At 43.1% G+C, this 15,795-nt stretch overlaps 1 protein-coding gene across 9 annotated transcripts in view; it reads right to left on the bottom strand.

The window, feature by feature from the left end:
• Positions 1 to 15,795, bottom strand: part of LOC135906186 (protein PRRC2A-like) — a 181,214-nt gene that overhangs the window by 35,120 nt on the left and 130,299 nt on the right. For 5 of the 9 annotated variants that reach the window (XM_065437452.2, XM_065437455.2, XM_065437469.2 and 2 more), the window contains exon 19: positions 7,375 to 7,398. The exons of the other annotated variants lie outside the window; for them this stretch is intronic. In XM_065437452.2, coding sequence (XP_065293524.1) covers positions 7,375 to 7,398 — 24 coding nt within the window. The remainder of the gene's footprint in view (positions 1 to 7,374; positions 7,399 to 15,795) is intronic. 9 annotated transcript variants of the gene reach the window in all.

Here is a 15,795-nt window from a genome sequence, read left to right as displayed (position 1 = left end):
TGCCACGGCGTGGACGGCAACCCGGCAAAGCATAATTAAAAATTGCTTTGCGCATGCTGGTTTTAAGCCTGAGGCTGAAGTGACGGCCAACTCGACAACGGACGAGGAAGACTACCGTTTTGGAGTGGAGCCACCCTCTACAGAAGTTACGATGGTGTGGGCAGCCCTTCAAGACACCAAAAATCTACCAACGGACATCAGCATAGATTAGTAGATAGCCGTTGACGCAGACATAATTGTTCATGAAGAGTTGAATGATGAATCCATCAATGAAGAGGTCCGCCGTAATCGCGCGTCGTTGGACGATGGAAGTGATGCACAAGATGCATCGGCTCTGCCTCGTGCACTGGATGTAATGGACGCTTTTGACATGATACGCAATTTCATTGGCGCCCACGATGACGACGTCGCAATGCAGCTGCTGACCAAGTGCGAACATCGCACCACGGCTATGATGACCAAAGGACGGAGGCAAACAAAGATGACCCGACTTTTTTAGGAAATAAATGATGTTTGTGAGTGTGTAGTCAAATTTGACAGTGTTTTGGGACAAATTTTGCCACAACAATATTTTCGTTTCAACAAAATTTTTTGCGTGTCCCGTGAGTTTCGCTGTAGCGAGGTTCGACTGTAGTGCAAATAGTAGTTTTTGCATATAATGGCAGCAGCACCCTGTTCTTGATTTAATTTCATTTAGCACAATTCTTGCACAAGTATCTCGGGAAACACGGCAAAAGGCTTGAAGGTTGCTCGACTTGGCAATGTCACCCTGAAAGCTATAGCAGGTTCCCAGCACAGGTAGGTTTAAAAACCTACAAAATACAGGTATGTTGAATACAGTATGCAAAAGTTGAAAACATAACTGGCATTAGCAGACTTGTGACACCATTAGAAATCAGTAAGACAAAGCTAAGAATGAGTAAAGCCTGGTATACATAGAGTGTACTTTCACGGCGAACTTTGCCCAGCACAACTAGACGTGGCGCGCTGCCGCCAATGGTTTGCTGGCATCACTTACATTAGGTGAAAAGTAGGCGGACACCACCACGCGCTCGCCGTGTATTTGTCAGTGTTGTCAGACTCTAGGAATGTGTTTTTGGATAAAAACATATTAAATACACATTTTATTGTATTATTTGTTGTTAATGACTAAAAAACTTGGAAAAAAGTTTCATAGAGGCGCTTACAAACCATTTCCGCACATTCATTGAGCTGTAAGCATTTTAGCGAGATGGCTTTGCGCTGTCTGGCTACGTTGAGCGGTGGCACCGTGAAGTGCATGCGTTGCATAACGTTTTGTGGTTCTCCTTTAGTGACTTTATAGTTTACCTTGTGTAAAAACACATTGTGGTTATTCATGTCTTTTAAGCCGCCTCCAACAACAAGCGCTTAGTACTGCAGCCGGAGAGGATATAATTATCAGTATTTGGTGTGAAATGGGCCTGTCAGCGACTCTCGTTCTCGATGCCCTAGGCATTCCATGCGCCGCCTGGGCTCACATAGGTGTAAACAGCCAGAAGACCAGGCATGGTCGGCTTCTAACTATAGTCCGTCGTCGCTCTTTTCCCTCAAGGCACTCGAGCAGAAGCGACTTATGGTTATAGTAGAGCAGGGGTGATTTCTGACCGAAAAAACACACAACCAACATTTGCGAGCACACGTGCCGGCAAAGAAGGAAGAAGAAAAAAGGGGGGGGAAACAGCTTTGCGCGCCGCAAACGAGAAACCATTTCGTCCCCTATACCTGAACCCATATGGATGGCACCATACACACAAAAAAGACAATAAGTAAAGCAGTACGATGCACTCACTATTTTGCGCCATGGAACCTTCGATCGGGTTGGTAAGAAAACTGCACCGCACTTATAGTTATGTTTCGTGAGCACCTCACTTAAGTTTGTAGACGAAAAGTTTACACAAACATGTGCTCTTAAACATCCAATATCTGGCTGTAATGATCAATGGTGTCCCTTTCAGGCGCAGAGAGCCTAAAGTGCACGGCCAAATTGGCCGAAATGCCCACATTGTCGCTTCGGCGCGGGCGCGCAACGGACGCTAAGATGGAAAAGCAAAAATACACAAAAGCCAACGAGCTGCCGGAAGTCTGAGGGAGACTGATCGTCGGGACACCTGATGAGCACGCGAGGCGCTCCTGCCACTTCCGATGGCGATTTTCGCCGGGCAGAGTTTTTCCGATCGGACCGGGTAGCCGGCGGGAGTCCTATTTTTGGATACGCCCAGCGTTCACCGCTGGGCGTATTTACTCGCCTGGATGCCGGTTTTCCACTCCATGCATCCCAGGCTTAACGCCTTCCAGCTTCTTTACACTTTTACAAAATGGTCCTCCAGCAGAGTGCACAGTATGAGGCAGCCAATAAACCTAGTTTCTATATGTTGAGCGAGGACAAAGAACTCCGAGAAACGGGCACCACAAAACCCATTAATCTTGGGGACATCTACTGGAACGATATTCAAATGCAGTGCCATACGACAAACTCCTCCTCAGAAGCAAACCTCGGTAAAAGAGGAAGACAGACATTTTCCCTGGAAGGGACTGACTACCTTACATTCACTATTCTCTGCTACTCAAAATCTGAAATTGTCTAAACAGAAAGGTGCATTGTTGAAATGAGCATGACAATTTTTGCTGTACTTTGCACCTTAGTGTTTTGTTTCATGCAGAAAGTAAAGTCACTACGCATCCACAAGACGCAAAGAGCCTTAGAGCCTTCTGTTGGCTGCACCAATTTTTTGGATTAGTGGACAGCCCCCAAAGCCCATAAATTTTCCCATTAGCAAAAATCAGCGCAAACTAAGCCAGACTATTGCCTTACACCAAACCGACAAGATTTCTGAGCTACTCATAAGCAGCGAATGATTTAGGAGGTTGTTTACTCACATAAAATTACAATCACAGCAGCTTTTTTCTTTTTTTTTTTTTAGGGATCAATATTGAAGAGCTTGTAGACCCACATAGGGGGGATTGGTAGAAGTGTCACAACAAGCCGAACAGATGTGAATCGCCATTTAGAGTGAACTGTGAAAACTTGATCATTTCTAACAAGCTAGTACTCTCATGAACTTAAAATGAACACTCACTGGAATGTTGTTAAGACCAGTATTTGTTTTCTGTGTTTGTACTTTGTTAGAGATTACTATGTTAGATGCAGTGGTTTTATCGAAACAAGACGCAAAATCAGCGATAAACCTAGATTTGTTACACTGTACCGCATCTCTCTTAAGCACCCCAGGCTTAGTGAACATGAAAAACACCTCACTGTTCAAAATTCTTTCAGAAAAGAGATGCTAAGGCTAAAAATAACCATTACGGTATACCACTAATTAGCATATACTCATTTGGGTCAGCCAATTGGCCCTAAGTGATACAAATTAACCAGCACTTGCCACTAGCATGATTGGCCACCAGTCTCAGATTACTAATCTTGAGCACCAATTCCACAGTGGTGGAATAGTAAGCTATGTCAAAAAGGTTTGGTTGTTATGTGTTTACAAATAACCAATGCACAGGGGTTGTGCCAATGCTACTTAAATTTCATTGCACCAGATTACGCCACCAAAAGTTGTCTGTGCCAAGCTACACATCAAATGCTGTCTTGAAAAACAGCGCACATGACATAACTTTGTAATAGTAGCACTGGGAAAGAGAAAATGTGAATGGGCCACTATATATTCTCAACTTACAGTGGAAAAATGGTTAGATGGTGCTCACGACTCCCTGCCACATACTTCCATGTGTACTTGCTCACGAACACACGCGAGACATTAGCAGCCCTGGATAAACATAGTAGAAGCCTGCTTATGTTGTGCTGTATTTTGAGTACCCCCTATTGTGAATGTCCACGTAGAAAAAAAGTATGAAAGCAAACACCCGCACATTTTTCAGAATCAACATGCTTTAATTTGTGCTTGTGCACGGGAGTGTTTAGTCAAAGATATAACAAAGCTCTGTTACTGCAGCCACATATGAACGACGACGATACATAGGAGTGCAACTACTGTGCTTGACACCCCAATTTGATAGCACAATTAAGTCACGATCAACTTAACCTACAAGAATGCAGGTTTCAGAGACAACAATTATTAATTAAAATGAAAGGTCAAACACTGAAACAACAGTTCAGGAACATGAATTAAAGCTTTGCTCTGAGCTATTTTTTTTAAATGGCAGTCTTACATGCTTGCTGCAATGTTTACCGCTTCTCTTGCTATCTGCTTTTTGCATCCTATTTTATTCAAATAACGTAAAATGTGTCAGAATTGCATTCTTTTCAGGTGCAAATTATGATGAACTTTTTGTAAATGCATCAAATTTGCACTTTATTTTAGAGCACTAAGTACTCCATTTGGAGAAAGACAAGGTGGTAAAATGGTGCTTTGTGCATTTTCTGACGAGTTTCGATGTTACTGCCCCAAAATGGCACATGTCACACATGGTAGTGCTTTCAGCAGAGTGGTTGTGTCTAGCAGTACAGAGCACATTAGAAGTAGAATAAAGGCACACTGAGCATGCATGGAGTTTTATTTACTTGAAGCACAAGGTCTACTGCTTTATTTTTAGCCACCACTCGACAAAATCACCAAAACAAGTCATGTCCACTAATGTGGGCATGGTGCTTGATGGTGTTAAGCATGGCACGTTCAGAACTCGCAAAGTATTTTCAGTCCCAAGACTGAAAGTAACAAAAACATGGTTGAAAAAAATGTGGAATTGCATTGTCATTTTGCTATGTTTAAATAATGTCATTTCTGTCTAGAAAAACAAACTACTTAGACCGTCATCCAAATCACTGCGCAAATAGCTACCCTTGCCAAACTCAAAAGCGGTTGGATATTGGAAACTACAATTGAAAAGCCTGTGTGTGACATGGGAATTGGTCAAAGCACGAAAAACACTTCGATGTATTACTATGCTTCTTCTAAGCACAAAAACACGAGATTGACTCCTCACAATTTACATACCGATTGAAAATATCTTAACAGCACTGGGCGGTCAAATGAAGCTGTTGTCATGAAAGAACACCAAACAAAGCAGTAAGGTTATAAAAAGAAAACTAGACTAATAGTTTCTCAGCATGAACTTGTGCCAATTTTACAATGTTCTAATGTGACCTTGTAGAAAGTATGATGCAGATAGGAAGTACTGAAAGAAGCCAATAAAAGGATTAGGAATATTTGACACAAGTGCAGCACCAAGACTTAAACTTGCAGCACAATTCCAATAATAAGTGCTTCAAGATGTAGTGACACATTTTGAATATCAATACTTTCTTTCATCAATGTACTTGCTGCTGATTCACTAATCTTGTTACACACAATTGTGTACACAAAGCCTTTAAAGAGTTAACTAGCAAGATACGAGATACTTGTCTTATAATTTTTTATTCCTTTATTTCTTCATATTGTGCCAATAAGCACTTGCTTAAATGAAAAAAAATTTTCACAGTGGCGAGAATATGACCACGATGTGTGCTAGGAAGAGAATGTTGGAGGCTGCAGGGTTTTGTCGCCAAAATATGTGCTGCTGCTCACTACCAACATTTCTTAATACCACTGTAGAGCAGGCAGACAAATAAAGGTAAATTAAAAGGCACAGACTAATATTTCGATTTACTTAGTTTTTGGAGACATTTTTCTTAGGTAAACAATATTCTTGAGCTGCCCACTGAAAGGTGAAGGACAAAGCGAGAGATTATGTCGATGTGTGCCATTGTATGTCATAAAACGTACTGCAGCCTCAATTGCCCCCGGTAAAACACTGGCATTATTTCTTTGTAATTAAGATATAGAATAGGGGCACAAAATTTTGAGGAGGCCAAAGAGCTTTCTGCATATGTTGGATTTAAGACAGGAAGCAAGTGCACAAGAATGAAGCTTTAAGGTTGCAGTTTGCATTTTGCCACTGAAGTGACACTAATGCTACAAAACAAAGCTAGTACAATAAATAAAAGATGGTCAAAGAAGTGCTGTCACCTACTAATAATTTTGAGTATTATTACTTAACCAGGAAAATTCATGAATAGTGAGTGGGGTACTCCAGCCAAAAATTTTCCATCTTTACGCTTATCAGCTCTCAAATAAACCAGAATCAACTAATCTTCAAAACAGTAGCAATTGGAGTTCAATCTGTCTTTTATGCAAAATTAGAGGAAACAAGCTACATTATATCTTGCTTACGAACCTGAGGAGCTGTTCCGAATTCAGGTCAGATTTGGTTCAAGACTAATGCCATCATATAAATAGGTGTCGCCACGTTATTCATAAGGTGTCCAATGTGAATCGCACAGTCTCATGAATATGCACTGGTGACACTACAAATCTTGAAATAGAACATTATTGCATTTTTTAAAAAAAGAAAAAAAAATTTTTACCGGTCATGTTATTCCTTGCAACGAGCTTCAAAAAAGACTGCGCCCTGACATGCACTATTCGTAGACAAAAGATGCACCCTTTCAGCTAATGCAGAAATGTGTATCTATGCATTTCCTAAAATTTTTTTTAAGACCACTCAATACTATTGATTAAATTGATAAAAAAACAAATGTAAGAAGCGTACTGCTTTTATTACAAAAACATGCAACACAGCTGCAACAAGGTGGCATCACACCCACTAGCAACAAATGACCTGCGTATAAAAAGTCTAGAAACAGCTTTGAGACTCGCTGGCTAACGACGTTCGTAGGCCTTTTTTCTCTGGCTGAAGATGGAAAATTTGATGTTTACCGATACCCATGCTACCGCTTTAAAAGGGCTCTGAAACATTTTTTGAGCAAGAAAAACATTCTATGTTGTAGATGCTGCTGTGAACATGTAAGCTAAATATTACTGCACTGCATGCAGCAGGGAACATAGCGATAAACGATCACTTGCTATCGGTTCTGCAGCGTCGTCAGATCAAAAGCAGCTGTCTGACTAACGCTATTGGCTAGTTTGGGTTAAATGAGTGTTAAATAAAATAAATATGTTTGCGATCTCAAAATGACCAAAAAATTATTTAATCTTTGAACTGCACGTAGATGCGTCAGCTGCATGGGGTGCCACGATGAGCCCTTTCGATGTTGTGACATTAAACTTTTGAACGGGCTTTGCTCCCTTGGGTTCCCCACTGTAGCTTAAAGCACACTTGTGGAGATGAAGAGGAAAAGTTTGGTATCGGCACTGTAACTACAGCTATAGTTGAAGGATTAAAAAAATATTTGCTGCCTGAGATTGGTGAGGTGACGTCCTTTAATAGTGAGGCCATTTTATGATTAGTTAAAAAAAAGTTTCAAGGCACCTTTAAAATAAAACTGGGACACTCGCACATGCATGCACGCAAGCACACCACACGCCCAGTAAAGAAAGATTTTGTACATACCTTAATGTAAGCATGGTCACGCGTCTGTTATAATAAATAAAATGAAAAAAAAAAATCAGTAAATACACTGTCTTACATAAGCAATAGAATTAACGAAAACTAATAAACATGATACGAAGCAAATGGTATCACAGATATCAATACATATAGAAAAAACGGGTGATGCAAATATTGTACAGTTCTGTTCGTCGTCTCAATCACTTTGCTGCTCTAACAAAGATGGGCAAAGGAATGTGCTTAAATTTATGTGAAAGCATACCTTGCATATACTATACAAAACTGTGTTAACATAGGCACAGGTTCCAAGGCAAAACTGGCCATCAGATGAACATATTGGCGAAAAAAAGGATCAACACAAAAGTGATCAAGATCTGTTCACTGCAGCGTGCCAAAGTTAAAATGAAGCGTAATGCATAAATGCATTTGTAAACATTGGTTCTTCAGAAATTTTGAAATTCCCAATTCATAAGGGCTTATAAAAAGCAGGGTGTCTACCAAGTTGACATTTTCAAATTCCCTGATTTTTCGAGGTTTTTCCTTGAGCGACAAAGAACTTTATTTTAAGCATTTAAAAAAAAACTTAATTTAGTTTGAACAGTAAGCAATAATGTTTATTTTATTCAAAAAAGAAAATTTCAGGTAGGGGATAGTAAAATGCAGAGCAAATAAAATATCTTCAAAAAAGAAAAATGATGAAGCCCATTGTAAATAGAGTTGAACAATTTGAAATGCAAATAAAAAGAGATGCATACAGAAGTAAATATTTTAGAAAATGCGCTATTTCGATCAAGTGATAGCAAGATCTTCAATATTAGGCTTGAACTTTCACATGTGGGATTTTCTCAGTATTTGGAAAGTCAACCTCAACTGCCCTTGCATACTCTAAACCGACGAACAATGCATCCGTTCTGTGTTTCACTGCTTTCAAAAGTTAATTTTGGTTTGGGTGAGGTTAACACCAACAATAGCAAAAAGGTATCAATTTCAGTAGACTTCTGATTTACTGTTCGTTAAGTAGATCAGTTAAAATCCCCCTTTGTTTTTAACACCTTCCCTTGAGCCCTCATTCCCCTCGCTGGAATAAATTTTCATGACATCCGTGACAATAGCCAACTCAGTAGCTACCAATCTAGTTCAGGTCTCCCTTTACCAGGACGTATTTTTACCATTGCTAGTAGGTACAGCGGGGCATGGTGTTTCTTGCGGCGCTCAACGTTTCTACACGGATGTCCCATTTGGGGATCAATGTGTTCGAAGGGGCAAGGTTGTGACTGGTGTTGTATAGGTCGCGGGTCCCTTTATTCATCACGGTGATTGACTGAATTTTTTACAAGCACTGCTCCAGGAGGGCACATGTAACCGGCAAATAGAGGCCTCAGGAGAGCACTTGAGGTTATAATGAAGCAGGCAGCGCAGGATTTCCAGGCCACCCAAGGGGTAACGGGGGGATCAAAGATAGAAGCAGGGCAGCCCATGGGTTGAGGCCGCGGAGGCCGAAGCATGTCTCAACCCACGGACCAGTCCGCATTCTAACTCTGGTGTCCCCAATGCCGGTTTGGTGTTCTGGAGGCGCTGCCAATAATGCAAAATAATGAACATAATTAGGTTCAGCCGCCAACTTGCGACGGTAAGTTCAGCACTTCCACGCCTTCTGCCATCATGCCTAGGGACAAATGCAGACAACATACGCTAAGAAACACCTGCATAGTGCGTAGGCAGAGTCATCTATTCAAGGAGCAAAAGACCCCACATTTCCTCTCTCGCACCCGCTCTTGTGCATGCGCGCACACGTCCAGCGTCCCCGTAAGTGCCACGCCATGCTGTGCCTACTAGCAATTGTAAATACATTACCGGGACCCTTCCTGCATTCCATCACTCAAAAATATTTCCATTCTGTTTTATATAACAGAGATAACAACCTTATCATGCTTCTGTGCTAAGAAGTGGTGGTTATGCCTGCATGCACAAGAACAGAATAGTCAGGCCCATAAGCAAGAAGGAGAATGGGGTTTCAGTGTTGCTTAACATCATGTGGCATTAGCTGGATCTCGGTAGTCCAGTGATATTTAAGCTAACATCTAACAACGCCTCCTATAACATACTATGCCTGGAACGTGAGCCGCAAACGCGCTGCCCTTCCCTCGCCTGTACTCTCCTCCTTTTGGTACGGTGGCGAGCGCCTCTTGCGGCCAGCCCTTGTAAACACGCCGGTGGCACGGCTACCGGGAGACGCTACCGGGAGCGACGTCGGCAGCCAAGCGGCTGGCGCGTCGTGAGCTTTCGGCGGCGGGGGCAGTGGTTGCCATGGGGACCGGTACGGTGGCGCGCGCCGTCCTGCGGCGCATGGTCGCAACACTCGGCAGAGAGCTCCCAATGGAAAAGAGAGCGACGTTCCAGGCATATAGTTATAGGAGGCGTTGCATCTAATATAGCTAACATATCCGACTTTGCCTAGAAACTACGGAGAAGTTTCTTTGCTCGTGTGGCATGCGTTTGTCCCCTACACGTGCCAGCATTGTGGAGTGGGGTCGAGTTTACGCTCGATGCTGGCTGCGTGGGAACGGAGGCCCCATCTGGAGATTGCTGTGTCTAAAGGTGCATTGGACAGACTTTCTCGCACCTGTAGTGCTGGTGCTGAATTAGTCATGCTGAATTAGAACTTTGTTGCGCCTTATGGCACTTTAGCTTCAAAAGAAAAAAAAGAAAAGAAAAAAAAAACCATCACCGATTTTCCCGGGGGAGCAATAGCAGCTATAGTTGAGGCCAGGCCTGCTCTCCTGAAGCAGTATCTTCGCTCTTAACAGGCTTTTCGTATGCTGCTGTCCAAGACTTTACAGGAGCATTTTTGAGTGATTCCCTTTGGGTGAAGTAAACCCTCAGCGCCTTAGCAACCGCGGTTGAATGCGATTGCCTGTCATGCTGTGGATATTATTGGCTTTGCGTCTTGTCCATGTTATGCTAGGTTAGGCTACGTTAGGTTAGCGTAACAGGCGTTAGGGTGGCTCGGCATATTCTCCCAGTGGTTACACCATGCGGATTATTGTCTTTGCGTCTCGGCCACGTTAATGTTAGGTTAGAGTAAAAGGCGTTGGGTTACGTTAGTGTGGCGCAACGTATTCTCATAGCGGTTGCAGGGGTGTCAACCGTCACTGGTGGCCTTTCAGCCACTCGTGTTCAACCGCGAGTGCTAGGGAGCTTTGCCTTCACTATATTCAATATACGCGGCCCAGCCTCTTCTACGGTCCCTACTGCTCCAACGGAAAGGTCTGCGCTGATATTTTGAAGGTCTATTGCCATAAGGTGCGAGAAAGGTATGATCCAGCATGACTGTCTTAGCATGAGCGTAAAAGGTGCAAGAGTCTGTCCGACACAGCTATTGCCAAATGGGGCGTCAGTACCCGCTGCTTCATCATCGTGCTGGAGGTCAGCGTCCCAGCGTAAACAAACTTGTCCCCAGTTCGCAATGCCGGCATGCCTAGGGACAAACGCATAAAACATGTGCAAACAAAAGCCCCCCCCCCCCCCCCCCCCCATTTTCTTTCTCGCAGTTTCTTTTACTCACGCATGTGCACAAGTGTCCGACACCTCCAGAAGTGCCACACACCGCTGTGCTTACTAGAAATTGTGAAGTCACTCCTGCGAAAGCCATACTCCGCGCCCTTATCCCACGCCACACCCACGGAACAATGGCCTGCCACATCCATTCACTAAAAGAAGATTCTGTGGCTTTCTGTCTTCTTTTTAAATTTTCTATGTTTTTTAAGGCACGTCCCCGTTAGCGACACGGCAGCTTGCCACATGCTGTTTGGAGTTCGCAGGCCGCTGGCCAACAGCAGTCTTGCTGGCAAAAGGCGGGATCTGCCTGTTGCACAGTACAGAGGATCTTCCAGCGGCACAGTGACGTGGGCACCCAGCGACAGGAAAGTGGTCACGGCTACGCTCACCGCCGATTTCTCGCCACCGATATCGTCGCGAGGCCTTTTTCAGCTCACTTCGAATCTAGCAAATAGCGCTTCAGAACGAACTGCCGACGCTCCCAAACAGCAATGTTTTGTTACCTGTGTTGCCACTTTACCCTCTCCTAGCAATTATTAATCACAAAGAAGAAAACACTGATATTTGCAGCGCTTCCAGCTGTGATGCGAGCATGGCCAAGCCGCGGTTCACTATCCGCTGTCGGTAGTCATGCACTGCAGCTGAGGTCGACTTGTTTTGAGAGTGATGAACAGCACTGACAAATCTTTGGCTTAATAAAGTTAATGTTAAATAAAATTTTAGATCCATGCCCACTGCATTTCTTTTCTTGCAGGAAAATTTTGTCATCACCATCTTGAATTTTGATGCCGTTATAAGATAGTGACGAGAGAGCGCGCGCATGCACAGACACGCTGCAGGTAATTTAGACTTGCTTGAGTGAGGAGGGGGCGCTTGCTTGGAATTTTACGGTATAGCCTACCACACAGTACATATAGCAGCAAACAAGGCATTTTTGCAGATGAGTTCCTAGGCAAGGCAGACATGTTTTACAGCTAATAACAAGAGCTTCAAAAAATTAACAAAAATTTATTAGTGAACTTTTCCACTGGTGCCTTATGGGCAGTTGTTTAAATGGCAAACTTGAAGGCAGTCAATTTTGATTACCCTCATTTTGTAAAAATGTTGAAGGTCACATCTAATTTGAGATATTGTATTTTGACGATAAATCCAGGCAATATCGAAACTGAGGGAGTTGTAAACGTTTCGGCCAGTCACGATAGCTACCGATAATGTCATGCACTGTCTGGCAAGCACATGTGGCTGTGTTGGGCCAGGATTTGCCAGGGCATGCTATCATTCCAACTTTCACCTCACACTTTACAAGGTGTTGCCGTCTGACCCGCAGCGGGATGCACCCAGCCTGGATTGAGCTTTGCAATATGATTATGAACATCTCGAATTAGTTGCAATTTTCAAAATGTTTAAAAGATGGGTGTGCATGAAAATGCCACTGCCTCCAAATTTGTCGTTTAGACAACTGCACTTAAGGCACTAATAAAATCGTTCATGAAATTGTTTATTGCAGCGAAAGCACTGTACATGACTAACCTTCCAAAGTTTTTTTTGGCGTCTGGCAACAGAAACGGACTTAGTGATTTGTAACAAACCCGTACGGGTGCACTGCGGCGGCGCAAATGTCAAAATGCGGAACAGGTTGGAACGCTCGCCGTGAACAACAGTGTGACGTCAAGGTTATCGCAGTATATAAGCAGGAGAGGTATCGGCACTAAACACAGCTACGGCATCGATGGTGTGGACACGTATAGTTCGCACACCCGAAGAACAACATGCGGCTTGGAGTGCCGGAGGGTACAGAAACATGAATGTAAACGGCACCGACACAAAACAGCCACTGACGAAGCATGTTCCCCGCGATGCTGAACGAAAACGACAATCGCAAGCCCGGGCACCTAGGAAAGAGCAATGACGCCAGACTCGCAATGCAAAAATTAAGTCATTCCAGTCTGCGAAGATGGAATGGCAATGAAAGCACTTTGCTTTACATTTTAAAGCTTTGACTGTCATCAGCTTTCTGCCATTACATCTTCACAGAGTGGAATGGTTGGCATTTCAGTCTTATGCTCCCACTATTAACGGCAAAGAATATCCACCTTGTCTATGAACTTGTCTGCAAAAACGACAGGTTGACTACCCTCATTGCTTTTTATAAGGAATCTGTATGGTCTTAAAAAAAAGGGGGGGGGGGGTAGACACTATGTATTCAGACAAGTGGGTGAAAGTATGCAGAGAGAGATGGGTACAGCATTGATGTACACTACTATGGGTGCTTTGCCAAATGCTCTTTGCACAATGTCTCCCGATTTGCTTGTCTGCCTAGTGCAACCTAGTTCCCTAGTCATAACGTATACATTTATTAGGCTCGTTCCAACCTGAGAGAGCAAGTTTCCCTCTGCACTACTAAATTTCCATCACCGAATGCTCTGTGCACGTTTTATCCCAATTAGCTAGTCTGGCATGTTGTCTGGCTAGTGCAACTTGTTTTGGTTGTTGGAACGTACACATTAATCATCCTTGTAGCACTGTGCAAGAGTAAATTTACTTCTGCACTGCTAAGTTTACACGACTGCCGAGTTGAAATGAAATGCAAGATGCTGGAACATTGGAGAACGGCAATGTATGTAAAGGTAACATAATACATTGCAGTCAATAGTATTCAGGTCGAGACTGCAGAAACAACAGCTAAGAACATAACGCGGTTCCACTGCATACACTTGAACATGCGACTTGACTACGGGAGGAGAAGCATGGTTTGCATGGTGAAGTAGCTGCTCTAGGGCGCTAGCCATGACTGTCATATGTTGTCACAGAGGAAGCAGTTTCCAGAAATAAAATGGCTGTAACCACGTGCGAGCTGGGGATGGGAATTGTCACAGTATTATAGCACAATACAAGAAATCCTGGCGTAATTTAAAATGCAGGTGGTATTTATGAACTCTACTGCTTGGTGAGAACAACTGTGTTTGTGTGTCCTGCTGCCAATGCAGGCATGATTGACAGTTCAAAATTATCATAAAAGGTAAACTAGGCAGTACTTTTGAGAATAGTCTTATATCTAATCATCAATGTTTGGGCCAAACGGGTCACTTCCAGAGTTGAGCCACCCTGAGGTCTAGGCACAGAAATTTTCTGTAAATAAAGCTGTCACCACCAATCAAGAACGCATTAAAAACGGATTCCCTGCAGCTATTATCAACGACTATATCTCTGACCACACTGGTTGATTTCAGGCCCACTATTGTGAAGTCACTGGGCCTCTCTAAACATGCAGCAACATTTTTTTTTTTCATTTTATATTCTCGGTCAACATCAGAACCTCTAATTCCTTAAGAATGCGTATCTCGGTTTACAGATACACAATTAACCAGACTTGGAGTAAAAAAAAAGACAAAACTGATGACATTACGGGAACCTAGTGCAAGAACTTCAAGCTGGAGTTGCCATCTGTGTCATTTTTTTTTTGTAATTTATCCTGGCTTACCAAGCCCCATTTTTGCAATTTCAGGAGGGTTTTGGAAGCATGTTTTTGAAATTTCTGGGCAACAATCATATGCATGAAAAAGAGGGACTATTCCAACATTGTTATTTCGCGCACAACAGACTATATACCGTATGCATGCATGTTGCACTAGGGTAATAATGAGTATGACAATGAGCGACTGTCCAACAAGTGTGAGTGGACGTATTGTCACGTCGTAGTGACGGTGAAGAAAGCAGCCGAACTGGGAAAGACGAAACTAGCATTTTATTGGGAAAAGTTGTGCCCTCAAAAACAGGCTACACTCAAAGAACGGCGACAGCGGCGAACACAGTCGGCGATCGTTGAAAATCTGATCAGCGGGTCAAGCGCGTCGGCTTTTATACAGCAGTCGTCGAATGTTCCAGAGTAATTTCTGGGACCCGTGTGCCTTCCCCAAAGTTCTGCATTATTCGCGTTGTGCACACATGCAATCAGTTTACACAAGGTTCGGTCACAGACAGCGGATGGAAGCATCGATAACATTCCAGAAACTTCCAATGCAAGCGCGCCCTGCGCTGTGCGATAACATCTGTTAGGTGGTGAAACATGTCACGCGATAAAGACAAACAAGTACACGTGTCAGTATCTACGAGACGAGTGCCACTGAGCGAGAGTCGAGTCGAGTAATTGCTTAAAAAGTCCAACTGTTCAGGAAACTGCAATAACAGCATACATTATAGGGAGTGTTCCGAAAATAATCAATTTGTCACTAAATTTATACCTTTGTGCAGTTGAAGTATTCTGCTTGGTAATTACCTCTCATCTGGACATGAAGCTTCCCCGAAAGTTTCATACAGGGACAGAAGGTGGCATCAGAGGAGCTCAAACCTAAGACGGTCAAGTATCTGCTACGCCAGATGGCCGGGCTACGCAATAATGTAAACCTTTCACAAGGGAAGGCGCCTCCCAAATTTATTTCAGCATGTTTTTAGAGTGAGCATGCCCCAGGAATTTTTGGCAAAATAATTTGATGTGTGATACAGTTGTGTTTAAATTATACAAGGCACCGTTTGATGTGGCCCCCTTCCCTAGAAGCCTTCCTTGCATGAACAGTTTCTTTCAGCTGTGTCTTTCCACACTTTGTCTAGTTAAGCAGTTAAGATAAGTAGTTTTATTTGGTGAGCTAGTTCAGTGTTAGCTATTAGTTGATTAGCAAGTTAATTATACAGTAATACCATGTTAACTCAAACTCGCACATCTAAAAAAAAATCAGCTAAGTCACAATTTCCTGTCGCACCGAACCATTTCCCATACCTGTCATTTATTGCTCTTTATCTCGTACTTTTGGGCCAAATGGCGGCTATCTCAAAATCTTGACTGAGAATGAAACAAACTCTCCATCGCCA

This window comes from Dermacentor albipictus, chromosome 1 (assembly GCF_038994185.2).
Source record: "Dermacentor albipictus isolate Rhodes 1998 colony chromosome 1, USDA_Dalb.pri_finalv2, whole genome shotgun sequence".
NCBI classification, from domain to species: Eukaryota; Metazoa; Arthropoda; class Arachnida; order Ixodida; family Ixodidae; genus Dermacentor; species Dermacentor albipictus.
The sequence above is the reverse complement of the archived record's forward strand: the minus strand, read 5'-3'. Positions and strand labels throughout refer to the sequence as shown.